At 34.5% G+C, this 27,635-nt stretch overlaps 2 protein-coding genes and 1 long non-coding RNA gene across 4 annotated transcripts; 2 read left to right on the plus strand and 1 right to left on the minus strand.

The window, feature by feature from the left end:
• Window positions 1-2,651: 2,651 nt before the first annotated feature.
• Window positions 2,652-6,083, plus strand: LOC117690365 (uncharacterized). 2 transcript variants are annotated; one of them, XR_010714362.1, is made up of 3 exons: window positions 2,652-2,813; window positions 3,903-4,003; window positions 5,013-6,083. It is a non-coding gene; the product is annotated as an uncharacterized lncRNA (long non-coding RNA). The 2 variants fall into 2 exon arrangements; XR_010714361.1 differs by lacking the exon at window positions 2,652-2,813 and adding an exon at window positions 2,859-3,012.
• A 4,001-nt stretch (window positions 6,084-10,084) lies between these two features.
• LOC105337368 (ubiquitin carboxyl-terminal hydrolase MINDY-2) lies at window positions 10,085-26,108 on the minus strand. The gene is made up of 9 exons (XM_011442066.4): window positions 25,835-26,108; window positions 24,637-25,205; window positions 24,360-24,466; window positions 23,944-24,134; window positions 19,947-20,089; window positions 14,958-15,154; window positions 14,095-14,196; window positions 13,008-13,203; window positions 10,085-12,234 (listed from the first exon to the last, which is right to left on the minus strand). The coding sequence occupies exons 1-9, from the start codon at window positions 25,962-25,964 to the stop codon at window positions 12,220-12,222; spliced, it is 1,650 nt and encodes a 549-aa protein (XP_011440368.3). The 5' UTR covers window positions 25,965-26,108; the 3' UTR covers window positions 10,085-12,219.
• On the plus strand, window positions 16,224-19,401 carry LOC105337367 (uncharacterized). The gene is made up of 4 exons (XM_066085571.1): window positions 16,224-16,556; window positions 16,917-17,013; window positions 18,188-18,333; window positions 19,145-19,401. The coding sequence occupies exons 1-4, from the start codon at window positions 16,493-16,495 to the stop codon at window positions 19,240-19,242; spliced, it is 405 nt and encodes a 134-aa protein (XP_065941643.1). The 5' UTR covers window positions 16,224-16,492; the 3' UTR covers window positions 19,243-19,401.
• Window positions 26,109-27,635: the final 1,527 nt, after the last annotated feature.

A 27,635-nucleotide genomic window follows, 5' to 3' on the forward strand; every position in this document is an offset into this window, starting at 1 on the left:
CAAGTAATAGATTCAAGTAAACAAGTTCCACAATAAACTGTGCCAAAAAGTTCCATAATAAATTGTGACAAATCCTTGAAATTTACAAAATAATTTGTAATATAACATAAATGTTTCTCGTCTTTAGGACAACGTCCTAGTCTTATTCAAAAGTTAAAATAATGTTAATATACATGTAATTTTTAGCAACGTTCAGTGACTCTTCCTGTATCGGCCCTCATAGATAAATGAACATCCTGGTAGCCCACACTGACCTTACTCTGACTGCCAGCTTTGTTTACTACTTCGGAAAAGTCTTATACTTTCATTTCCCGATCAGATTATACATGTAGGTCAATGTACTCTATCGTAAGTACATTGTGCAAAGATTTTAAAATCAGTTTATTCCGAGTTCTGATTAAAATATTTGTTTCAAACCATACAGGTTTACAAATACAGGACTTGCTAGGGATCTCGGGTCATCTGTTTTTCGGATTTAATATATGTTAAAAAATGTATAAAAATGTCTGGGGAATGTGCACGCTTGGTAATCATGGAAAAACATTTTACCAGAAATTCTCGAAAATTAAACGTAAATGTTATTATTTATAAAAAGTTTAACTATAACGAAACGACGTCTTATAATGCGATGCCTGGCCAAAAATGAACCAATCACTTCTCTTGGAATTTATTCATCATCATGTAATCTTAAACATGTATCACAACCCTACAGCTGTTCTGTCTGGGATGAACTTCATTGGTCCAATGGGTTGGGTGCAAACAATGCACAGCTTTTCAAATTAAGGATCTGTATTATATTTGGCACACTTACACTGATGTATATTGTAGATGTGATAAATAAAATACTTACTCGTTATCTCAATTTCTCAGGAAACAGATTAAGCATGGCATTGAAAATTTAGAGTAATGTTCGACAAAAGGTCAAGAATTGTTAAACACAGTCAATCGATTTAAAAGCTTTGCGCTCAGATTTCAGGATTGGGGGAGAAAAAATCGTAACTTTTACTGGTCAATGATACTTTTCTAACGTCGTGAATCTACTTTCAATCATTTTTTATAAGCAACCACTTCTAGTAAATGTAGAAGGGAGGGGGTTGGGGTTGGAGATATATATCTTGCTCTATCACCCTCTTTTTTCATCTTTTTTTATTTTTATTTCTTAGTACATTTCGCACCTGATCCACCTCTATAGTGTAAGCATTCCGTCTTTCTTATCCCCTGAAGGTGCGACTCAAGCTTATGTAACCACTTAGTCCAATAGTTCTTTCACAAGCAGTTTATTAACAAGCGTGATCGTATAGTTTTGTCAAAATTACAACATCAATTACAAACACCCTTAAACAAAAAAAATCTCAAATTAATCAAAGTACTGAAGAACTGACGGGAGTTGATTTTGTCAATGTTTATTTATTTCAAAATCAATGATATGTTATTTTGCATGACAAGTACATGTAGTTTCTAATTTGAATTACGCACATTTTTATAATATGAATTTTTGGACTTTTTCGACAAGAATGTCGAGAAACCTTCATACGAATCATGTTAAATAATATTTAAAGATAAAATTAATTCAACAAACTATATATCAGTAATAGAAATATTTCTCGAAAATTTTATGGATCCAAGCAATATTGAACTCTAGTCTCGTTCAACCAAACGCTCGGCTTACACCGTAAATCTCCGACAAGGATTTACGGAGACAGCCGAGCGTCGAGTTGAACGAGACTATATTGAACTCTGGCGTAGGAATACATACGACTACAAAAAATATTTAAATTGTTTGTACCATTTAAAATCTGACTATTTTCAAGGTATTTATAAATAAGTTTCCTTGAAAAACAATGCTTTAGCATACATTACATCGAATTTATTAATTATTTTCAAGAACAAAGTCTTGTCAGCAGCAATGATTTGTGCTGAGGTCCAAACACTGTTTCACTTTCGGTTTGTCTGAGTAACTGCATAGGAGAGTTGATTAAAATCAACTCCCCAAAATTTAAATCAAAATCTATAATTTCACATCCAAATAAACATCCTATCTAACATCATTTTACAGGGGATTATATAACATTTTACTTATGATTGACAGTTCCGACTCGTTCGGTCCATCTACGATGACCAAGAGTGAACATTTAGTGTTAAAATTCCAGTTATAATTTACTTCTAAACAAAGCAACAAAACTTTCAGAACTATAGATGCAGGTTTTGAGTCTCTAAGTCCCCCACCTGGGTATGAAAGCATCGCTACGCATTATACATTCATTCATACATGGCTTTAAGGTTACAAAGGTTAAATAGATGGAACAAGTATTCAGGGCTACCTTAATTGCAGTATCAGGGCCTTCATTGCAGACACAGGATCGCCAAATATGACAATTTGTTGAGAACTTGTTTATATATTTTCAATTTGGATTTTACTGTGCCCGAATTCCGTACCTGATTAATTAACGTCATTAAAGACTAAGATTATTGAGATACTGGCTCTCCCGCCTGAGTATGACGCATCGCTTACCGTCAGTATTAAAAGGTCATATATAAAAGTATATATGAGTTCATGGTTTAAAAGGTTACATAAAACATGCGATACATGACTCAGTATAGAGTACCAGAACTATCAATGCAGACACAGAATCGCCAAATATGACAACTTATTCACACCTCACAGCCTTATTAGCATAATCGGAACCTTTCTGGTTTTTATATTCAAGAAAGAATGAAAAAACCCGAGAAAGTCAAAACTTCGTATATCTCGGGATTTTAACGAGACCAGTCTCCTACTCGTGAAAATCGAGAGAGGAGTTTAGATGGAAAAAGTAAGTAAAAGTTTTTGTTTCTTATATTGGCAAGCTTTTAAATTATTTAAAGTTGCAGAACAATTGTTTATTAATGTGAAGTCGAAGTTTGGGGTGATTAGCCTTATCTCCTTAAATTTTGTTCAGCATGAAACAGTCTGAACAGCAATCCTCGATTTTGTCAATAATCTAAAACGTGCTAAGGAGTAGTCATTCGTCGGTAAGAACATACTTACTTACATTGTTAAACTACTCAAAAACTCTTTTAAAAGTCTACAATGCATTAAGTCTAGTACAAGTGTTACAAAAATGTCGATAATTAATGGTTGTTGTGAAATGTGACTTGAAAGACATGTTTTAGTATGAAATGTGTATGCAGGTGTATTATAGTCAGTTTTTACACATATGTTTACGTAGCATACGTTAAAAAAATATTGTATGTTTTTCCTAGAATATTAAGTTTGTGTCAATCATGCTTTCAGTCATTTCCATACAGAATTTCCTCGACACGCACAATGTACACTGTACATGTGGTTTTGATACCTGTATCTCATTCTAACTGTTAACTTTATGTCTTATTTATCTATTAACGATGAGAGTGTTTATAAATCAAGGGTCTGCATTTGTTATGTAAATATAACATTATACGATTGAGAGTATGAGATAGAGATAGTAGACTCAGAGAGAGAGAGAGAGAAAGAGAGAGAGAGAGAGAGAGAAAGAGAGAGAAAGAGAGAGAGAGAGTGTGTGTAATTACAGTGTACCGTACATGTAATTGTTATTGATTGCCTAGCTTCCATGAACCATATATATATTTCAATAATGCCACATTGCACTAGAAATATTGCTGACAAAGATGTTAAGAGAGATTCATGGAGAGAGAGAGAGAGAGAGAGAGAGTATGAAAAGCCATTACAAATTTTATAGTTATATGTCATTTCCCACTTAATGAGTTGTTATAGCTGTTATCATGGTAATGTTTTGACCATGTCTCAGATACTGCATGTGCCCATAAAAAAGTGTAATCTAGGACACACCCTTTTGTTTTGATAATGACAGCATTTAGCTTTGTAATGATAGCTAGTGTATCTTTTTTCTTCTAATCTACAGGTTTACCTGCGGCTTCCAGATGATCTGAAGATCAGGAATATAGAAAATATTGTCAATTTGATATTGCTAATGACCCAGTCAAGTCTGCTGAAGCCCAGAAGGTACTTCTTTGTCATGTAATAAACTTACAACTTGTTTTCCATATGTAGATATATTTGGTTTAAGCTGATTGAAAGCCAAGCAAGGTCATCTAAATAGCTACAATGTCTTGTGTAAAAGGGAAAGGTTTATATGGGCATCTTGTTGCAAATCTGCTTGATTATTAGCTGCAGATCTGTAGCTCTCTGGTTGAAAAAATTCAGATAGACTATCCGAATTTTTTGAACCAGAGAGCTACAGATCTGCTGCTACTTGATTATCTGTATTTTAAGGGGTGGGAACCTCTGAAAGGAATACCAGGAGTTTGAAAATATTATAAACTTTAAGAGATGTGTTTTACACTCTCTGAGAAAATGGGATTTGCAGAAATCCCATGAATTTCTTATGCTGGAAATATGTTTTTCAGATTAGTTTTTGTTATTGACGCAATCATATTTTGGTGTACATAGAATGTTGATAGTTGAAACTCATACAGACAATCTTTCTGTCCACTGGATATCTAAATATCTTTGAAGTTACACCATTGAAGTTACACATTCATTACATTTATCATGTGTATCCAGAATTGATTGAGCCAGGTTTCCTGATGTTTCCTGATGTTGTCATATAAGTGATACATTGTACTGCTTTAAAAAGTATATATCACTTGTGACTTACTGGTATATTAGTACATATTTCATTTGTAAAATAATTTGACAAATTTAAAGTGTTTTGTAGTACTGAAATGTTTTTATGGATTTTAAAATTACTGAAAGTACATGCACATGATGCAACTATCTTTTGACGCTGTATATACATGTATAACAAAAAGAAACTGTCAGCTGGGTTTAAAATTAGTGGCAAAATGATGTAATACATGTATGTACAATATTAGAAAAGATTACATTGTTAGTAATTGCACATTCCATGAATAACTTCATTGAATATATACATGTAAGTATTTGATGAGTGCACAATGTTTGCAAAAATTACATGTAATTCTCTTAACACTTTATGTTTATTCTATTTTAGTTTCCAGACCATGACATTAATGAATATTCCTTGAATGGAATGCATGAGGATTAGAATGGAACCTTATTCTGCCTTTTTACCAACTCACACCATCTTTTCAAGATTTATGGAGCCAACCACAGAAAAATTTGTTCTATACACATCATTCATAACATTCTTATTTATGTTGCATAACTTTAAATGTTACTGGATGAATTGTGTTCACATAATGAATACCAGCAAACGTTTTATCGAGTGCACTTAATTCGTATTTTTCCTACCCATCCATCTAACATATGTTTTTATATTACATATTCATATACATGTTACATAACATTTTTGGAAAAAGCTATTTTTTTTAAATTGGAATTTAGCCTTACTATTTTATACAAGTTTTTTTTTAAAGGGACTTGGACACGATTTTAGATCAAAATTTTGTTTTCAATTTCTTTATGCATAAATTGATTTACTTGCACATTTTGAATGATTGACCATAATTTGAATGTTAGAAGTCAAGTTATAAGATAGATACAGGGGTAAGAATTTATTGTTATGTAAACAAAGCTCGAGTCTTATGTTTGTTAACAAATAATATAAAGTATGAAATTACCATACTGATTCGATGTGATCATAAATGATATTAATGATATTATTAATAGAAAAAAGCAACATTTGAATGAAACTTACACCAATAAAACACATATGTAAATAATAACAAGACTCGCGCTTTGTTTACAAAACAAAGAATATTTAATTATCTTTCTTTTAACTCAGTATTTGACTTTCAAAATTAGTATTATGATTTTTTTAGAATGATATATGCAATTTCATTAATTTATTTTTCATTTTAAGAAAATTCATTTAAAAAAAAATATCTTACAACCTGTGTATTTTTTTTTTCAGTTTACATAACACAGTGTATTAATTGAATATAGTTGTGTAGATTTATACATGTACCTACAAGCAATATACATTTAATATTCACCAGGTACATGTACCAGCCTACTATATTTGATAAATAAATGTACTTCTTTCATGCCTTTTACTCATTGTTATATGTATTATTTATAATTAAAATACTTTGAAAACTTTTCTCAATTTATTTATTTTAGTAAGATTAAGAAACGGACTATAGTTAATGCACGTTTTCAAGAGTTGTCTCTCTTGGGGACAATAATGAATGCTCCCCAGGGTTCATGACCCTGAATATTGAGTAGGCTGTGAGGTGTGTTATTTATAAACTCCCAATGCCGACATTTGTGGCCGCATTCTACACCTGGTTGCATTAAGTCATTTAGGAATACTGCGCATGTTACAAGAATAACAGCGTTCATTCTGTTAGTTATCATTACCACAATTCATTGCGCAGTATCTAGGTATACATAAGTATCATAGTGACCAATGTGTAATACCAACAATGTCAAGGTCATAGCATGGCTATCTGGTTACAATAGTCCTCCATGTCTAGTTTCTACCGAGACAAAAATATCTAATCATGCTGATGAGAAAGTCGAAATAGAGTCAAAACTGGGAGACGCTCGTCTGTTGTCAACTTTTGTGCTTTTCATTGTGTTTGATCCGCGAATTGATTCATTTCCGCCGTACGTTTTTCTAGATAACTGCTTTAATTCCCTAGCAAGCTGTTATTGGACCGAGTTGTCTATTTTTTAAAGGAGCTACGGTAAACAAATAGTAAAGTTCTTACCTTCATGTTCTTTGGGGTTTTTTCGAAATGTTACGTTCTTCTTTTCTTTTTATACTCCGTCAATCCTGGTCACGGCACCAAGAAACACGCCTGCATTGTAAGATTTTCATTGCTTTCACCATAAGAAGTTTTAACAACTATTGAAGTAGTTTTTATCTGCTTTATTCACAAGAGCAAGTTTACTTACAACGTTTACAAAAGTCATTTAGAGCCTACTTAGAGAGTTTACAACTCAATAAGCCCCCAAGCTGCCCTCTGCATTCTGACAAGCGCAATTCTTTCACAATGATATCAATTGGTGATGTAAATGAACAAGTCTCATTGGTTCTATCCACCTGGTTTGATCATGAGTAAAAATCCAGCGTCCAGAACTGTACCACATCATACGGTTCATACCAATACAAAACATGCGAGTTACTGAGAGCAACAATAAACACAACTGACAAAATCGCACAATAAGTAATTATTAAGTATGCAGGTTGTTATGTAACATCTGTAATATCGAATAGATAGAACAATCACTATTGTTCTGAAAAAAACATGCTGACATTTATAAAGTTCATCCCAACAGGAGATCCTGCATTGGTATTTAATACACAATGCATTATATTTATAACTAATGTACTTTCGCATCAAAACAAAAATATTAGTTCTCATCAAGTTAACAACATAGCCAACAGGCTACAGTTGTGTGGGCAATACTAGGTCGGCTAACATTTAATCATTTAAAGCAAGGTGCTTTATATGGTGATGTATGCGGGTAGCGACTATAGAAGAAAAAAATCATAACCCGCGTTAGCGGGTTGTGTTAGTATTTCTACAATGATAATTCAAAGCCCGCATGCATCTAAAAAAAAAACCAAACAAAATAAACATTTTATTTCTTATATTTACATCTTTCCACAAGTTAATAAATTGATCGTAAAGATTAAGTAAAATTAACTAAGTTACTGTTAATGTACATCAATACGTTAGATAAAAGAAATAGCCAAGTAGTCTTATATGGGAATTTGAGTCAGACATCATCATGATTATTTCAAGCAGTGTATGTTTTTTAAGCTGCTAAAGGTTTTGACCGATCGATAAAATGTCCTTTTCTTGAAATAGATAAATTTCTATACAAATTAAAGAAATTGTCCATTTCCGTCTCCCCCCTCCGTGATAATTTACAATTTCGAAAGAATTGCTAAAGTATCAGCATATCTAGTTAATGCTACGATGTACCCATGCAAAACGTGTGAACAATTTAGATTTACGCACTACATTAATAGTGTGTTTATGTCACTCAGTTCTACCTTTTAAGGATGTCGGAACATGTCCATCATTTTAGGATGTCGACTTTTGTTTTCATTGCGCATGTTTTGTGAGCAATCTATACTCTGTCCCGAGTTTTTGCTTCCACCACTTTTTGCTTGATATTTCAATAATAGTAAATACCTTTGTGCTCAAACTACGTCCATCCACTAATATGAAAAATGTCCAGATTATCTGTTTTGAAACGCCCCCTCTACCGCTTCAGGTTTCAATACACATCCCAAAATTGAAAGTCTACGAAGATTTTGCATTGCATCAGCCATCAATAAGCCCGGATGATAACGTTGAAAAATTGCGCGATGTATTCCGAGTGTATTCCGAATGGAGAAAAGATGTAAACATTTCCCATTATAAATCTCCGTAAGAAAATTGTTTTCGTTCTTGTGAAATTTCCCTTTCATCGATTTCAATTGTATTTCTATCCCAGGTATGTGTATTTTTGATAAAAATCATCAAAAATTGATGGAAGCAAGAGACTATGGTGAATTGAAGTGAATATAAACCTTTCATGAAATTGTTTTTATAACATTTATTAAAGTGAACACAATGAACAAAATACAGATAAAATTATAGAGGCTTGTTAAGGTAAAAAAAACTGGTGATGTTGATATGTATCATGGTGTCTCATCATTGTTTCACTGTGTGGTGATGTTGATATGTATCATGGTGCCTCATCATTGTTTCACTGTGTGGTGATGTTGATATGTATCATAGTGATTCATCATTGTTTCACTGTGTGGTGATGTTGATATGTATCATGGTGTTTCATCATTTTTTCACTGTTTGGTGATGTTGATGTGTATCATGGTGACTCATCATTGTTACACTGTGTGATGATGTTGATATATATCATGGTTAGTAACCATTGCTTTACTGAGTAATAATGTTGATGTGTATCATTGTGACTCATCATTGTTTCACTGTGTGGTGATGTTGATATGTATCATGGTGATTCATCATTGTTTCTCTGTGTGTTGATGTTGATATGTATCATGATGACTCATCATTGTTGCCCTGTGTGGTGATGTTGATATGTATCATGGTGTCTCATCTTTGTTTCACTGTGTGGTGATGTTGATATTTATCATGGGACTCATCATTGTTTCACTGTATGGTGATGTTGATATGTATCATTGTGCCTCATCATTGTTTCTCTGTGTGGTGATGTTGATATGTATCATTGTGTCTCATCATTGCCTAACTGTGTGGTGATGTTGTTGTGTATCATGGTGACTCATCATTGTTTCACTGTGTGGTGATGTTGATATGCATCATGGTGCCTCATCATTGTTTCTCTGTGGGATGATGCTGACATGTATCATGGTTAGTGATCATTGTTTCACTGTGTGGTGATGTTGATATGTATCATGGTGTTTCATCATTGTTTCTCTGTGTGTTGATGTTGATATGTAACATAGCGATTCACCATTTTTTCTCTGTGTGTTGATGATATGTATCATGGTGTTTCATCATTGTTTCTCTGTGTGTTGATGTTGATATGTAACATAGCGATTCACCATTTTTTCTCTGTGTGTTGATGATATGTATCATGGTGATTCATCTTTGTTTCTCTGTGTGTTGATGTTGATATGTAACATAGCGATTCACCATTTTTTCTCTGTGTGTTGATGATATGTATCATGGTGTTTCATCATTGTTTCTCTGTGTGTTGATGTTGATATGTAACATAGCGATTCACCATTTTTTCTCTGTGTGTTGATGATATGTATCATGGTGTCTCATCATTGTTTCTCTGTATGGTGATGTTGATATGTATCAATGTTAGTAATCATTGCTTTACTGTGGTATAATGTTGATGTGTATCATTGTGACTTATCATTGTTTCACTGTGTGGTGATAAGTGTTTCAGAATATGTTGTTTATAATATTATTTGGGAATAAATAATTATAATTTTATCTATTAAATACATCTTCAGTATATAGCAAAAACTGTCCCTAATTATTTTATACTCATACAACATACCTTAAATTTAATTTTCATTCCTAAATGGTAAATGTGTCATGACCTTATTTCTTCTTTTTTTCGATTCTCCAGAACAACAATGAACACAGATGAGTTTAGTGATTTATTGATTTATTTTATAAATCAGAATATTGGTACTAGCATTCTCATTATGTCTACATGGGAAAGGTAACATTTTGTAGAGAAATAAACAAAGACCTAGATAAAGAACATATCCCGAACATATCGAAGAATACAATAAACATAGAGTCAACAGGACAGAACCATTGCACTTGTTTGTACACAGTCAACAGTAATAGTAACACCCTAACCAGGCAGACAGAAATACGCAGGTAAAAACAGCTGATTCACACACAGGTGGTAAAAACAGCTGATTCACACACAGGTGGTAAAAACTACAGACTAACAAAACAAATACACAGTCACAGGCATGATACTCTACAATGTCTTTGTAATGAAGTAGAACAAATTGAACTACATGTAAATAATTTAATTCTGGTTGTAACGCAGCATTTGATTTGATAGAAAAATTTAGTTAAATTTGTATAGCCTGGTTTGCACGTCACAACACACATCACAATGCACCAAAGTTAAAAAAAACAACAAACTAATCCGCTTGACGTTACGTTTGAATTTTGAACAGATTAATATCATTTTTAAAAGTAAAACGGACTCAATTTGTACAGCAAATTACAGAAAATTAAATTAAAGGAAAGAACTCAATATCTACCTAAGTTATACTCGTATAACCTGGGTTGGACCATTTTGTGCTTTATCATAATCCGCAAAACGAGTATAACTTGGGTAGACATTGAGTTCATTTCTTAATTATACTGGGTTTTATAAGGTCAAATGATGGTGTGCTTATACATAATGTTATGTGCTCGAATCCACTGCAAACTATGTTACTTTACCCTTTAAATTCTGTTGTAAAAATGGAAGTAGATTCTGGCACTAGTGTTGTGTACAAAATAACTAATGACCTTGGACTACACACCTGATAATCTCTCTTAATGTAGTCTGGGTGTTTAAGGTTTGCTGTGCAGGTGTTGGATGCAGGTGTGTGTGACAAGTGTGTGGAGGGGGACGGGAGAGGGTTGAATGCAAGTATGTCTGTGTGTGTAAATTAGCGGGGGGGGGGGGGGGGGGGGGGGGGTGATAGCTACAAAAATTGACAGCTTGGTTGAACGCAGAAAAAGCAACACAAAGACAGATAATATCACCAACAGTAAACCAGAGAGGCTGACTGCTAATAGCATACAAAGACATAGACTTCAAAATTATTGGCATATACATGTATATGTTATCAATTTTAGAAGACAAAGGTACATTGAATGATTTATAGATATATACATAATACATAATTATGAACTTTGAAAAATATTTCATGTAAAATACAGTCTCTGACAAGTACACAATGTCAAATATACAAATTACATTTATATTTTGATCTGTTCAAAGTAAGAACCAGACAAAAGTGTCAATGGTAGTTGAGAGAACAAATCAAAGACTGAAATACAAAATCAACTCAACATGAACTAAAATCAATAAATAATACATCACAGTATGATGGGGCCTATAGTTATACGTTTATACAGTACACAATTTACGTACAGCTTTTAAAATTACACTGATGGAAGTGGCAGAGAATTTCTCATGGAATTTGTATCATGGACAAAGAAAGTGACACCAAAGAATCTATTTAATTTTCATATCTCAGAATGTTTATATACCATCATTAGGCATCTGGCTACCTAAACACAGAACATCAGTCTGTCATGTCAAATCTAAAAATATCCATTACATTTCTCATACACATTCTATTGGTTATTAGAACATCACACATACACATTGTACATGTGTAATGTAGTGAACCAGCTGTGAAATGTCACAGGTTAAAGGTCATAAGTTAAAAGTCAAAGGTTGAAAGTCACAAGAAAATTGGTTTTGATATTGAGAAGTTGACACAGTTGGTTAACTCAGACCGGCCAGCTAATGCCCGTATAAATGATGCCAAATATATAGAGTTGTATCGCTTATTTTCCATGATGTCGGTAACATCTCTAGTTGTACAGCTTATTGTCCGACCATGGTGTTGATTATAACTCTAGTTGTACAGTTTACTCTTGTCAAAGCCTGACTAGGAACACAGGGTCACAACCGAAACAGAAGACTCGTCCTAATGGAAGCCATGAACACCTCGAAGGCTACGTCCAAACTTCTCATCATAAAATACAGCACTGAAAGCAGAAACAAGGACATGTTACACACAGTAAGACGACGCTGAAGTAACGTTACAGCTCATTGCATGTTTACTAAACTCATTCTTCAAATTGTAAGATATGTACAGTGTTTGAAAATGCCAATTATTGATCATTAGTATAATTATGGGAAAAAATCAAATCAAACAAAAGAACAACGTCGAATTTATCAAGCCAACCAACAGAATGTTCGTTGTAAATACTGTTAAGAATGGAACGTTGAGGAAGGATGAGTTATATGAAGACATTACATCACAGTTACACAGACTGGTCGTGATTACTGGGGGTAGAGCAAACGGTCACACCTGTGGAGATGAGGGACACAGTGAGTACATACCATAGAGGATGAACCCTGGGGGGAAAAGTATCAAATCCACAGAGTGATATTCAATCAAGATTTAGAACTAAAACAATCCACAAGATTTACAAACAAGGGTTAATTTCTATATTCTGTTTTTTGCCATTACATCCACCTATGCTAAAGGGATCATATACATATATTACAGCTACATGTTTCTCTTCAAAATATACATCACAAAGAGCATCTACACTTGCATAAGAACATCAGACTGGACACAAAAAACTGTGCACAGAAAAGCAAGACTTGCTCACTGAAAAACTAATCTTTCACACAGGAAAAACTAGACTTGCATGAAACAAAATAAACTTGCACCACAAATAAGTAGATACTTGCACAGTAAAACTAGACTTGTACACAGACAAACAGATCTACATGGACCACCTAGACTTACATTGTCCTTGGATTTATCGCGCGGTTCTCGGTCCCTCTCTGCTCTCTCCCGGGGACGACCTCGACTAGCACCTGGGGCAGCAGCAGCTGACCTCTGACCCTGGGGTTGCTGCTGTTGCTGTCTCTGTTGCTGCTCGTTCATAGCACGCATCGCTCGCTCGTCTTCCTCCGCCTGCAGTCTGGCAGCCAGTTCATGACTTAAGAACAAAACTCATCATATAAGTAACAGAATATGGCAGTAATGGACTTCATGATGACTAAAAAACAGAACTCATCATAATTATCAGAATTATAAGAACAGAACATAGCAGCCATTTACATTCCATGATGGTAAGATAGCGTGCATTACTTTGTCTCTAACAGATTCTGTCATCTGTAATCAATTAACAACAGGTACTTCAGCTTTTAATGCATTATCAAAGATGATAACTTAATTCATTCAAACCACATACAGGCTATGTTTTTTTATCACTTCAATTTAAAAAAAAACAACCATAATTAAAAAATTTTAATAGGAAATACATACAGCATATCTAATCTGATTTCTGAATATCTGGACACAATGTATTTAAATGAGATTGTGTTGTTTTCTGTCTGTATGGAATTATGAAAAACCATAACTGTTATGGTTCTCCTATAAATAATTTTTTGACAACATCATTTTGACATGTCTATAATGGACAAATACCAATTTGATATCATCTAGAAGTAAATTTTGCATAATCCCAATGGTTGACCCTCCACACTTTCACAATCTACTAATAAGCGGTAATAATTTTCCAAAACTAGCTGTCATTAAAACACAATAAAGTTAACTAAAAGGAAACTTGGGTATAAGGAAATCTTGGTTTTAAGGAAGTTTTCTTCTTCATCTCTCATATAAAGTACTTTTACATATAAATGTAAAGAATTGTTGTTACAAAGGACTAAACACTCCAGTCTCCATGGTTTCCTTACAAGCAAATTATTACCACATACAGAGCCTTGTAGGGCAGTCTCCAATAGTGAATCATTCTGCAAGAGTTATCTTTCTTGACTTACAAAAACTACGACACCTATGGTAAGGATTGAAGGCAGGTAACTCTTACTCTGAGATCTGGGCATGCTCTGGTTGTTGTTGACTGTGTTTCCATGCCAACTCTTCATCTGTCATCTGTTGTTCTTGTTGTAAGGACATGGCCAATAGATAACTACAAAACAACCATAGCTTTATTTACAATACGGCTGTCCTGACCAATTTTACCTCTATCTATATAAAGGCAACAACTCCCATTGTTTGATGTCTTAGCAAGGCAAAAGGATTCATTTCATAGAGTGATATATATATATCTATTTTGACAATTACATTGTATGCCTTTTAATATTTCAATATGAAAATAACTGTTGAATTTTCCATTTGCATGTACATGCTCCAGCAAATAATTTATCTCATATTACCGGTACACACTTATTCAACATAAAATGTTGGAAGTTCTAGCAAGAATAATAAAGTTCTTTTTGATGTTCATAAGTTTGCTACATCATTATTCAAAAGAGCATGTTTAATGTTTAAATGCACTCCTAAAGCCAATTCAATTAGGTCTGAGGTGAACAAATCAGCATGTTGAAAATAAAAACAGAAATCTGGAATTAATGTCTGAATACAGGTATATATTCTAGAGGTAAGTTAAATCCCTCATTCTATCTGAATCAGTCATCAAACACAAAAATTACGTTAATGTTAAAATCTAAACTAATGACCTTAACTTTTCTTCAAACAACACTCTCAAATTTATCTATTTTATCCATTTCAAATTCTTTCATCACACACTAATTTTGTATCCATAACAGGCAATATCTTCCCTATATTTTCAAAGTATCAAAGTACGCCATTAATAACTGTTAATGTCATCGAATCTTGCAAAAGTCCAATAATGACACAACATGAAAAACACATCTCTCAGTGACTTACTCTTGGTCTACTTGTTCCTCGGACCCTGGGGGTACCGGGGGAGGGGCCAGGGACTCTGAGATGGGCGGGGGCTTGGTGTAGGTGTGGAACTGGGCGTCCACAAAATACCCGTCCCCCTCAACATTGTTCAGCGTCTCCCACACAACATTCTTCTCGTTCAGAAAGCCCTGGTCCGTCACCAACACAAATAACTCATTCTGTAGAATAAAATGCACTGTTAAAATGGAGGATACACTGCCAAAACAACTTCAAATTAATCAAAAATATTTACATATGCAAAAATATTTCCTTATATGAACCTATAAAAGAGCAAAAATTTAAATGTTCAATTCAGTGTGAACTAATAATGACATCACAACGAATACCTCACGCCTTATCATTTGATGGTTGCAAGCAGGTCTATGTTATTTCTGAATGATTTGCCTTTCTCAACTTAAATACATTAAGAAATAGACACACAGGATTTGATCACGTTACCAACCAAATTCATAAGCATGTGAACTTTGTAACATGCTTTTTATTTCTTAAATGTCAAATCAAATCAACAGTAAAATCAGCATCAACTAAAGTCAGTATTAAAGTCAATGTAACCTTATGTCAGCAGTACAGTAATTGTCAAATTGAATCAAAAATACAACCCCTGTCAACTTAACTGAACTCAATAGTAATGGCACTAAATCAACAGGACAGACACTGTCAATTCACATTACAACTGACATTTTTGCTCTTATCCTAAAGTTTGATACAATGGTCTGTTAAATGACCTATTTTTTATTCCCAATGTCTCATCGTCAACAAAGTATTGTAAATCCAGAAAATTGTTCAAGTACAATCACTAGCATTGATCGTTAACAATTCACAATCAATTGTCATTAAAGAGGGATACTTAAAGCCCTCAGAGATATTTGTTTTATTTTCATATTAATTATTTAACCAAGTTCTAAAAATATGTGTTCAAAAAAATGTCATCATAAGTGTTTGATTGGAATTCCCATTGGTTTGCTAATTACCCTTCCTCGCTCCCAGAATGACAAGTATATGTACGCTATAAGTATCCCCAATGAATACTGCGATAACTTAGTACTGATCCTAATGACACTTAGTCACTACAAAATCTACAGTGTCAGTTTCCTGTGCCTTTCCTTTCAGGTCCTACTTAACCACAGCTTCCTGGGGCCTCTTGGAGGCAAACAAAGCAAAATTTACATAAACACAATCAAAAAAATCAATTCTCTTCCAACGAATACCTGCCTATTGTTACCTGATTATAGGTGAAGGTGCCATGATAATTTTTCAGGGATTTTCTTGTACCATTCAAGTTTATGAATTTGAATATTATCAGTAAAACAATGCATGCATTAGTGTACAAGTATATTGTATAGCCACAGAAAGAGGAGAGACTGATACAGAGCTTGTAGTGTGACAGAGATTGTTTACGATCTTGTGTACAGAAAAATACAACAAAATACAAGGATTGAATGACTTGACACTTGTGACATCCTGAAGGAAGACATGTCCTAGCTTTGATAACGGCAATGATTAAGGTGAATGTGTGTGTTCCTCTGATTGGAATTCTGTGTTTCATCACCATTGAAACAAGTAAGTCTTCTTTCTTTATAACTAAGAGCCCAAAAGGGAGACCCTTCTGATGTCCCAAACTGATCGAGTGGATTCTAAATGTGTTACAATGAGTTAACTGTGATAGGTTTCATTCAATAAAATGCTTTACATTAGCAGATATTGGGAGGGGGATGATTTCAAAACATGTTAATTTTGTTTTTTCAATTCTCATTGACAAATTTAAATAAGGAAAATATCTATCACTATTTTGTCATTGAGTTTTTTGGAATTTTGGATGTTGCCACAAAACACAGCAAATTAAGTGAACCCTAAAAAAATCCAGTTTTACAATATACATGTTTGAGAGGGGTTAATTGAATGATATTCTTAATATTCTAGTTGAAGCTGCTAAATGTTTACAAGATGCACAACGTCTATGTCAAGAGGAATCAGCAGGGCTGATAGATGCCGGACGCCAACAGAGTGGAGTATGTAGGTAAGAATATCTGTAGGTAAGAATGATATCTGTAGGTAAGAATGATATCTGTAGGTAAGAATGACATCTGTAGGTAATGATATCTGTAGGTAAGAATGATATTTGTAGGTAAGAATGACATCTGTAGGTAAGAATGATATCTGTAGGTAAGAATGATATCTGTAGGTAAGAATGATATCTGTAGGTAAGAATGATATCTGTAGGTAAGAATGATATCTGTAGGTAAGAATGATATCTGTAGGTAAGAATGATATCTGTAGGTAAGAATGACATCTGTAGGTAAGAATGATATCTGTAGGTAAGAATGATATCTGTAGGTAAGAATGACATCTGTAGGTAAGAATGACATCTGTAGGTAAGAATGACATCTGTAGGTAATGATATCTGTAGGTAATGATATCTGTAGGTAAGAATGATATTTGTAGGTAAGAATGACATCTGTAGGTAAGAATGACATCTGTAGGTAAGAATGACATCTGTAGGTAAGAATGACATCTGTAGGTAAGAATGACATCTGTAGGTAAGAATGACATCTGTAGGTAAGAATGATATCTGTAGGTAAGAATGATATCTGTAGGTAAGAATGATATCTGTAGGTAAGAATGACATCTGTAGGTAATGATATCTGTAGGTAAGAATGATATTTGTAGGTAAGAATGACATCTGTAGGTAAGAATGATATCTGTAGGTAAGAATGACATCTGTAGGTAAGAATGACATCTGTAGGTAAGAATGACATCTGTAGGTAAGAATGATATCTGTAGGTAAGAATGATATCTGTAGGTAAGAATGACATCTGTAGGTAAGAATGATATCTGTAGGTTAGAATGATATATGTAAGTAAGTATCATATTGATATCTGTTGGAATTACATATGTTGAAATCTGTAAAAAAAGAGTGATATCTATTGAAATATGTAGGTAAGAATGATAACTGTTGGAGTCTTTAAGAATGATATCTGTTGAAATATGTAGGTAACTTTATAACGGTCAGAAATTAGCAGTATGGGTCTCTAGGAGGTCAGACAAAAAGAAAAGTTTGTCTGACGGTAAGCAATTGCATCCAGTGTTAAAAATTGTCTACTTGTAAAGGTCAGACAAATTCAAACATTTAATTAAGGCCTAGATTTAAAAAATTTCCAAAAGTTACTATTCTTGCATCTTTGTTCTTCCAGTGCTTACGCAGACTATGAAGATTGTATAAGAACCTCCATTGGAAAGTTGAGATGTCGTCTGTTACCGTCCGAAGCAGAGCTTCACGAAACAGACATCACCAACGTCTACACAAAATATCCATACCAGTGTACCAAGACACAGAATGGTAAGGAGTAGATTCTGTATGACAGAGGTGACAGAAGGTTCATGGTATATGTTAACAAATCTTAACACACATTAAAACCTTTTGTTTCACACTTTAGGGTAGCTCAACACACTCATAATGTAAAGGATCGATCTATAAAATATTATACAATTGAACACTGATATCTCGAATACAATGGATATGTCGAAGTGATTAGTAAGTCCCAACCACTAATTTTCTATGTATTTTACTGTTGATATCTCAGTCCCATCTAGTTCGAGATAATGAAGTTTGACTGTATCATAATTGGGAGACTAATGTTAGCTTTGACATTGCTGAAAAGTCCCTGAAAATAAAATGGTAAACTTTGACGTAATAATTACTAACAATAACTGATATTTTGAACCTTCCATTAATGAACTATACAAATACTAGTAGAAATTTCCAAAAATTGTTTTTCTCAGAAAGAATGAAGCAAAAGAAAAGTTATTTTATCCAAAAATCAATTTTGTCCTGTCCCGTCTAAACTAGACACAAATGAATTTCTTTGGCTAATCAGCAAGCACATTTGAGTTGAATAACTACAGCAAGTAACATTGCTGGTTTATTGAATCTGTACACAGTACCGGTACTTTTATTCTTTTTCCCTGTTTCTTTGACAGGTTGAATTATTTTATGTATAGTATAGTATCAATGCCAGATGAATTAGTCCTTCCTCAGACTTAAGTTTCTTTTCTATTATTTGACAGGTTAAATTGAACTATGTATAGTAGAGTATCAGAGCTGGACTAATGTATCTATACTTCAATTACTGTTTTCTATTATTTGACAGGTTGGATTGCAGCATTGACCGCACGATCCTCTGCCCCTGGACTTCTTCTATCCAACCCCATTCCCTGGTTTCTCCTTGCTATCAGTTCCTGGCTATGACCAGGAAAGAATCCATCCAGCTCCAACTTACTCCATTTTGGTCAAACAAGTGTTTAATATTACTTAATAATTGGTCAAACAATTGTTTAATTTTACTTAATAATCGGTCAAACAAGTGTTTAATTTTACTTAATAAAAAGTTTGCTTGATAAAATCATATTGGTATTGCTTTATCTCTCTGAAATGGAAGTTGTATTCACTAAGGCCAAAAATTTATCAGGCACTGCAGCATCATGTTATATGCATTGATTACATTTATCGCGATACTGAAAATGGAGCAACACAATTTTTCTGGCTTAAGTTGATCACGGGAAATTGAGAGTCATTCCTTGAATTAATTCTCCCAAAATCTTTATTTATCCAAGCCACTCGCAGAAAAAACCCCTGACTCAAATTTTTATTTTTTGGGGGGAGGGGAGGGGTTTAAACAGAAAATTGCACAGTATTGAGGACTCAAACCTACAACAGGAGTCTGAGTTACATGGATAAGACCGATGTCAATCTATGTTTGAACAATGCTGTGACATTTTCTATTATCGACAGCATGCTTCGACAAACTGACATGCCGTGACAATCTAACCCTAATGCACAATGCTATTACATATTAATTCATGCTTGAACAATGCTGTAATATACTGACCCTATGCTTAATCTATGCTGTGACATGCTAACTCTATGCCCATACCACATTGTGACATACTGACCTTATGCTTGTACAAGGTACTAAAGTGGTTGTTTCTGAAGAAGACACAAAGCTGGTTTTCCTTCACGGTTGAGTTGAGTTCATACAATCCATGGTATGTCAGCTGTGAGGCGGTTCTATCCAGGAAAGCTTCCGCGAGTAATGCTGAAATATTTTGATAAAATAATGCATTTATTATTATCACTCCATCTCATTTAATGCAAGGTTTCTGAAGGAAAAAATATATAGGAATATTTTTTTGTCTAAAGATCATAATCTTCTTGAAAAGTATCAAACTGAATCTTTCTTTACATAAAAAATGTACATCATCAGTTTAACACAATTGCACACAACACTAGTGGTATAGACATTCTTCAATGCCATCCATACAAGATTAAAATGTATCTGAGTAAAAGATCTAAATGACACATTGGACAAAAGACGAAGGAAAATAAAAATGGTTGTAAAATATTGCTCAGAAACAGAAACATCAAATCAATTAAGACTTTGTCTAACAGTTTAGTGTTACCTCAAATTAAGTTTTTTGGTTTTTTTTAAATCATTTTCAAGGGTCACTCAGAAATAAAGATTAAGGGAGTATTCCATTGAGATACTTCTTCAATTGCATGAGAGGTTACAGTTATAACTCTCTCTCTGTTTGTCTCTCTCTCTCTCTCTCTCTCATTTATCAGAACTTCCCTATATTATTTTGAGATTTTTTCTAAGGAAAGTCGGCCCACAACTCTCCCACCATCTCTGCCATTTGTATCCGACTCTCGATGGGAGAATCTTGTTTCCTTATTTCACACTAGACGACACCAATTCAACTCACACACAAGTACCATAGTTCCCATGTGTGAGAATGGACATTGTGTTTTCATTACATCATCTTAGAGTAAACAATGCAGCATTTTATTGGCTATGATATTCAACTTCGTTAAACATATATCATGTTTATTGAAACATTTTCTCTTCAATGTGTGCCTTAAATAAAAATACCAAGTACCGGTACCAATCTTCCTCGTAGTGGGTCTATTAAAGATACCAGCATTAATCTTAAACGAGATTTTGGTACTCTTTCTTACAAATTTCTTTCCTTCAAGGAAGCAAAATAAAGTTTGGTTGACAAGAATTATTCTGGATTTGTTGGCTACCACGATACCAAGGTAAAGACAGTTTTAATTTTTAACAATCATGCATACCCACAGCATACCCTGTTCTCAAAATGGACTTTCATTCATACTGACTTAATTTTATTGGAAGTAATTTTAATCCTTGACGTTCAAATGAAAAATTAACATGATTAATGCAAATCGATTTTGATACATGTATAAATAAAAGGTATATTTAACATGAATCGAATTTAACCGATCTGCTTTCAAGATTTTCTTTAAACTATCTATTATATTCATCTTTCCGTTTGCCATAGCTGAGGAAAACTCAAAACTTTACTATGTAATGTTTTTCATCTCAAAAGAAAGGAAATCCTTTAACAAATTCACATCAATAGAACTAGCTGTAAACAGATTTTGTTCACTTTTGAGGAGATATGTAATGGAACGAATCATCTTGTATATGTACATGTTTTAGTAGTAGACTTATACACTCAAAAAATAGACATAGAGTTTCTGGTGTAAACAATACTGTTAGAGCGAAAAGGTTTGGGTTGAGTTTTGTAGGTTTACAATGATCAGAGCTCTATGAATAATACATGTTATGAATTCTTTACTTCTGCAAAAATAATCTAACCCCCCCCCCCCAATCACCTATCCACTCATTGTGTAGCTATTTATAAGTTGTTCCCTCTTTTATCATTCGTTATTCCCCTTCGTCATATAACCATTGACATATATTGACATATATAAGATTTTTATTTCTAATAAAACAAGATATCTGTGAGCCAATGCTCACTAATGATACCCCCGCTCTGATGTGAATATGCAAAATAAGCAAAGTTGACATTTAACAGAAAGCTGGCATCCAATTGGTACAGAAATATATCCCACAGTATGACATGCCTAAACAAATAGTGTGTTAAAATTTCAAGCATCTGCGATAAATAGCTGCTGAGAAATATTTGACGAAAATTTGTTTGAAAATTTTGGCTAAAATAAACAAAGTCATTATTTAACAGGAAGATGACATCCGATTGGTACAAAAATATATCCCACGATATGGCATGCCTTAACAAACACTGTGTAAAAATTTCAAGCATCTGCGATAAATAACTGCTGAGAAATCTTTGACGAAAATTTGTTTGAAAATTTTGGCAAAAAATAAACAAAGTCATTATTTAACAGGAAGCTGACGTCCGATTGATACAAAAATATATCCCACAATATGGCATGCCAAAACAAATAGTGTTTTAAAATTTCAAGCATCTGCGATAAATAGTTGCTGAGAAATCTTTGACGAAAATTTGTTTGAAAATTTTGGCTAAAAATAAACAAAGTACTCATTAAACAGGAAGTTGACGTCTGATTGGAACAAAAATATATCCCACGATATAGCATGCCTATACAAATACTGTGTAAAAATTTCAAGCATCTGCAATAAACAGTTGCTGAGAACGACGGAAATTTGTTTGAAAAATTTTGCTAAAAATAAACAAAGTCTTCATTTAACAGGAAGTTGATGTCTGATTGGTACAAAAATATATCCCACGATATGGCATGCCTTAACAAACACTGTATTAAAATTTCAAGCATCTGCGATAAACAGTTGCTGAGATAAATGCGACAGAAATTTTTGTTACGGACGGACAGACAGACGGACAGACAGACAGACGGATGGACGGACAGACAGACAGACACACAAGGGTAAAACAGTATACCCCCTCTCCTTCGGAGCGGGGGTATAAAAATAAATAAACATTAATCAGTTGCTTTACTGTCTAAATTTTTAAACATCAATGAGGAAAGTGGAATTTTGAGGCAAGCAATATTTTGATTATAATTGTAAGAGAAGGATGATGATTATTCTTGGTCTTAGAGGGATGTATGTTCCACATACCTGTGAGTTATACCTCCTCCCTCCATCACCCCTTCCCTCCCTCACTTGTTCAGACTACTTTAAGCTGCTCCAAGAGTTATTACCCATTCCTCTGTTAATCTTAGGCCTAAGAAAAAAAATTGTTTGTTTCCGCTTTCCCGACCGACCCTAGCTTTTACCCCCTCAACTCAAAACTTTTTTTTAAGGAATTTGTTGGAAAATCGTTTATTTTCGTTTGTATCCAATTTGGAAAAAGAATTACTCAAAATTTTGGTCACAAATACGCCTGAAGCAGTTACTCTTCTCAAATCAGTGTAACTCAAACATTTTGTTTCAAAATGGCTGTATGTTTCCATGTGTTGTAGATTTTAATAATGCTCTCATCGTTGGCAGAGGAAGTATCTGATATATAATATCATTTTTGTGTTTTCTTAAGACCAGCTTAATAGTCAGGAATGATATTAAAAGTATTTCTCATTTTATACCATTCAGCAGTGTCAGTATCTAACCGGCATATATGGATACTGCAATATTAAAGGGGAAAAAAATATTTGAAAAAATAAAAAAAAATTCCAACCGACCGACCCTACTTTTTTTCAGAATGAAAGCGGAAACAAACTATTTTTTTTTTGTTAGGCCTTACCCTTGTTGAAAAGCTCTGGTTGCTCCGATAGTTACTTTATACACGGACATTTTCACACTCTGTTATTTCCCCCGTCATCAATTGCAAATGGTTTCGCCCTTTCTTGAATTGACCCAGACACAGTTGTATTAACAGAGAGATAATATAAGAAATTTGAATTAGCTCAGTCTTCAATTTGCCTGCTGACAAAGAGGGCAAAAGAGGTGAAAATAAAACAGGCTCAAATATTTCCCTGCATACAGTATCCCCCCTGCCATACCCTAGTTGACTAGCTTGGGCTGCTCTGAGTTTTTCCCCTTGCCCTCCTCTGTAGCTTTACCTTAAACAAGCTCAGGCCACTTTGAGAGTTATTCCCTTCCCTCCCCAGAGTCCCCTGTACCCTTACCCTGGTTGACCAGCTCAGGCTGCTCTGAGCTGCGGTCACTGATGATTTTCTCCACCAGTAGGTTGTAGCTACAGTTCCCCACCGCCTCCACCGTCTTGGTGTCCTGGGGATCCACAAGCCAGCCATGGTACAGGGGAATCCCCAGCAGGTCAAAGATGATACACTCTGGTGTGTACTCGAAATCCTGGATCCTGTAAAATGTATCATAAACATAATATATAAATATAAAAGGTATGTTGACTTTGTACATGACACATTGTGAAATTCATCGGGGCTAGACCACCCTAATTGTCAAAGTAATCAGGACAGAACAGGGTACAGATAATCTAGTACAACAAATGATTGATCAGCAGTGACTTTAACAGTAATACAACACACTGCCTGCATTTCATTCAGCTGTCGAAGCTCAGACCTACCCTGTAAATCTGACATTGACATCCAGGCCAGTCTGTAACTTGTGAATCACGGCCATGGCATCATGCATATTCTGCTCAAAATTCAGCTGCTCTGCTTCTGTGTTGTTCTAATAATACATTCTGAACTTAAGTTTCATGAAAAATAAATAGAATAAGTAATACCTGTAAATAATGCCATACACATGTACATGTATAGCTTCAGATTATTACAAGATCACAACACAATTGGACAAATATTTCATCACATCTTAGTCTGAATCGTAACATGCATGAATACCTTTGGTGCATTTTCCAAGATGCTATCCCCCAAATAAGTCATGATCTGTTCTGGTGTGATGATTTCTTGCCCAGGCTCTAACTTGACCTTCCCCTTTAACAATAAGATATTCATGATAGCTAACAGGGGGCATGGTCCATTCTCATTCTGGGTAATAATGGGGACATCTCGTAAATCAAACGTGTTCCACTTGATATGATATACACTAGGTTCATAGCTCTCATCTGTTGGTGCAGCAGTTGCCCCAATACTGGCAAGGGCAGGCAACCCGACACTAAGCTTCGACTGTTCACTGTTGCTCTGGGTTGTCTCTGACGATTCAGACGACTCATTAGTAGAAGCGGAGGTGGTGGTGGTGGTGGATAATTCAGATTTTTCACGACTTGGTGGCACCCAGACCTCTTTACCTTCCTCTGATTGGTCATCCTTAGACTGTTTGGACCCGTGGGTTGAATCCACTTTTCCACCTTCTTCCTCTGTACCTGTGTGGGGTTTGGGAACTGGTGTTGAATCCTCTTTTTTCTCCTCCTCTGCAAATGCTGTTTGAGGCTTTCTGACTTCTGCTTCAACTAATAATTAAAACAAATGTTATCCTTGATTTACAATTTAATCTACAGCCCATCTGTGCACGAACAAAATTTTAGCTTACTGTTTACTTCAACTTAATCAATACAATGTATCACTAATACAGGTAATGTGTGGTTGAAAAATCATTTAGCATGAATTGATTCCTTACCTGGTAATCGTAAACCCCTCACCCAACAATTCATTCACTTTACAAAGCATGATGGAATACACATTAATTAAATGTTTTAACGCAATACATGTAACACTCTCCTGTTTAAATGGAATAAAATAGACTTTATTATCATAAACAATAGTGTCAGATTATTTCCCTTGCATTCCACCAAATACATCTGCATGGAAACTTGTTATAATCTACAGTGGTCCATCTGCCTAAATTTTTATTTCAATGAGCATTCTTAAATTTTTTATCAACTAAAAAAATTATTAAACAGGCAAGCCCCCACATAACCATGTCATCAGGTGATAGCCAGCTTAGCAATGACTCATCCAGCCATGTAAACACTTAGTCTGTGCGACACAATTATCAACAGCTTAGCGAGTATCAAAACCAAAATAGGGCAGATAAACTTTGTTACACTAAAATTTCCTATTTCAAGAAGAAGAGTGGAACCTTTTGTGGGCCCTGGATCATTATCCTCAAACTCCGCTAACAAAACCTCGTCCATGTCAGCATCCGACTCCGATTCCTCGCTGTTCTCGTTTGAACATGGGTCATTCCCTTCCTTGGATGGAGTGGTCATATTGAGATCTCGAAGTGTCGTTAAAAAACAGGAAACGAAGCACTGCAGTCGTAAATATGGACAAAAATCTTTTCAAAACAAATCAGTGGTCGCCATATTTTGAACTCTTTTGTGTTACATGCGTGATACTCTACCGTCGCGTTCAGTTTTCAAAACTTTCACTGCTTATTTACCATGTTTACCTGGCAAAGATGGCTAATATTATACTCCTTTTTTTTAAATTGTATTTTTACGATCAAAACAAGTTTTGTAACAAAATTACCATTATGTAGCCCTGGTTTGTCGGGTGCCATTTTATCTCTCCCAGTTACTTCATCTGTTGATTGTTTCAACTTTGCATTTGCGAATCTAAGGGGTCTTGAGGATTAGGATCACCACCGCCCTAAAATTCGGATTTATTTGTACAATGCTGACACGTAGCATGGGGGGGGGAGGCAGGGGGCAGCCCCCCTTCCCCTGCCCCACTTTTTTGCGCAGCAAAGATTTTTCTTAACCTTACATTAAAATAAATTGAATTTTTCTGGGGCCATGTAAAAAATTGAATTGAAAATAAGGAAATGAACAGTGAAATTGAAGTTAAAAGTATAACTGCTGCCCCCCCTCCCCCCACGGATAAAGATTTTCAGGATTTGGAAAAAATAGACATGGTGACCCTTTAGGACAAGAATACAGTACACAGAGAGAGAGAGAGAGAGAGAGAGAGAGAGAGAGAGAGAGAGAGAGAGATCGCCTTTATTATACACAAAATGCATTTTACACATTAAAAGAGCCCGGGCAAAGTTGTAGCTATTATTTACACGAGCCTGAATAAACACAGTCTCAAAGTTAACATTTTTTTGATCGATTAATTTTTTTTATATTTTACCTTTTTATTTTTTTAAATAAGTATACAAAGGTATTGAGAATCATGGACTTAAAGACATGAATACCAAATAAATCTCTCATGGATATCTTTATTTTTATTTGTATGATGGATATCAATCATAATCAGCACGAGACCATTCCGTCCTCTTTCGTACACGTGGATTTTTTACGTGCATAAATTCAAAAGTATAAGAATTGTAATTTTTTAGAGTAGTGTAAGGGTGACATCACACTAGCATCTATCCACACAGTTCTGATACAGCTAACACAAATGCAAACACAGATGAACGCTAAACTTACAAATATTGAAAACAAAAACGCCGGCCTGGAGTCTCGATTAGCTGAAATTGAAAAAAATATCAACAAATTCGCTGAAATCAATAATGTGGTCAGTTCTTTGAAATCCCAAGTGGAAGTGCTTACTGAAGATGTCCAATTTGTGAAAACCAATTCTAACGACCTAGAATCCAATATGAGATCGCTAGGAAATATTTTTGATTCGGTTAAAGCCACAGCGGATTCGAACACAGTTGCAATCGCAGAGAACCGAAAAAACATCGACAAGTGCGCTCAGCTTCAGAAAACAACAGACCCTAACGTAAGGAAAGAGCTATTCGAAATGCGTGAAGTAAATTCAAACTTACAAGAAAGCATTATTGACCTGAAATCCCGATCAATGCGGGACAATCTTGTGTTTTCTGGAATTCATGAAGAACGGGGAGAGAACACAGAGGAGATTTTACAAGAATTCATCAAAAGGAAATTCCGGATTGACTACGACGTTAGCTTTGAACGGGTGCATCGCAT

Source organism: Magallana gigas, chromosome 5 (assembly GCF_963853765.1).
Source record: "Magallana gigas chromosome 5, xbMagGiga1.1, whole genome shotgun sequence".
NCBI classification, from domain to species: domain Eukaryota; kingdom Metazoa; phylum Mollusca; class Bivalvia; order Ostreida; family Ostreidae; genus Magallana; species Magallana gigas.

Bases quoted from the DNA above. Each gene is read 5' to 3' on its own strand.
- LOC105337368 (XM_011442066.4), bottom strand. From the start codon at position 25,964: ATGACCACTCCATCCAAGGAAGGGAATGACCCATGTTCAAACGAGAAC. The intron at 25,206-25,834 runs GTTCCACTCTTC...TTTAATTATTAG, and splicing joins TGATCCAGGGCCCACAAAAG to TTGAAGCAGAAGTCAGAAAG. The intron at 13,204-14,094 runs GTAAGAGTTACC...TTTGTTCTTAAG, and splicing joins GAGCATGCCCAGATCTCAGA to TCATGAACTGGCTGCCAGAC.
- LOC105337367 (XM_066085571.1), top strand. From the start codon at position 16,493: ATGATTAAGGTGAATGTGTGTGTTCCTCTGATTGGAATTCTGTGTTTC. The intron at 16,557-16,916 runs GTAAGTCTTCTT...TTAATATTCTAG, and splicing joins TTTCATCACCATTGAAACAA to TTGAAGCTGCTAAATGTTTA. The intron at 18,334-19,144 runs GTAAGGAGTAGA...ATTATTTGACAG, and splicing joins GTGTACCAAGACACAGAATG to GTTGGATTGCAGCATTGACC.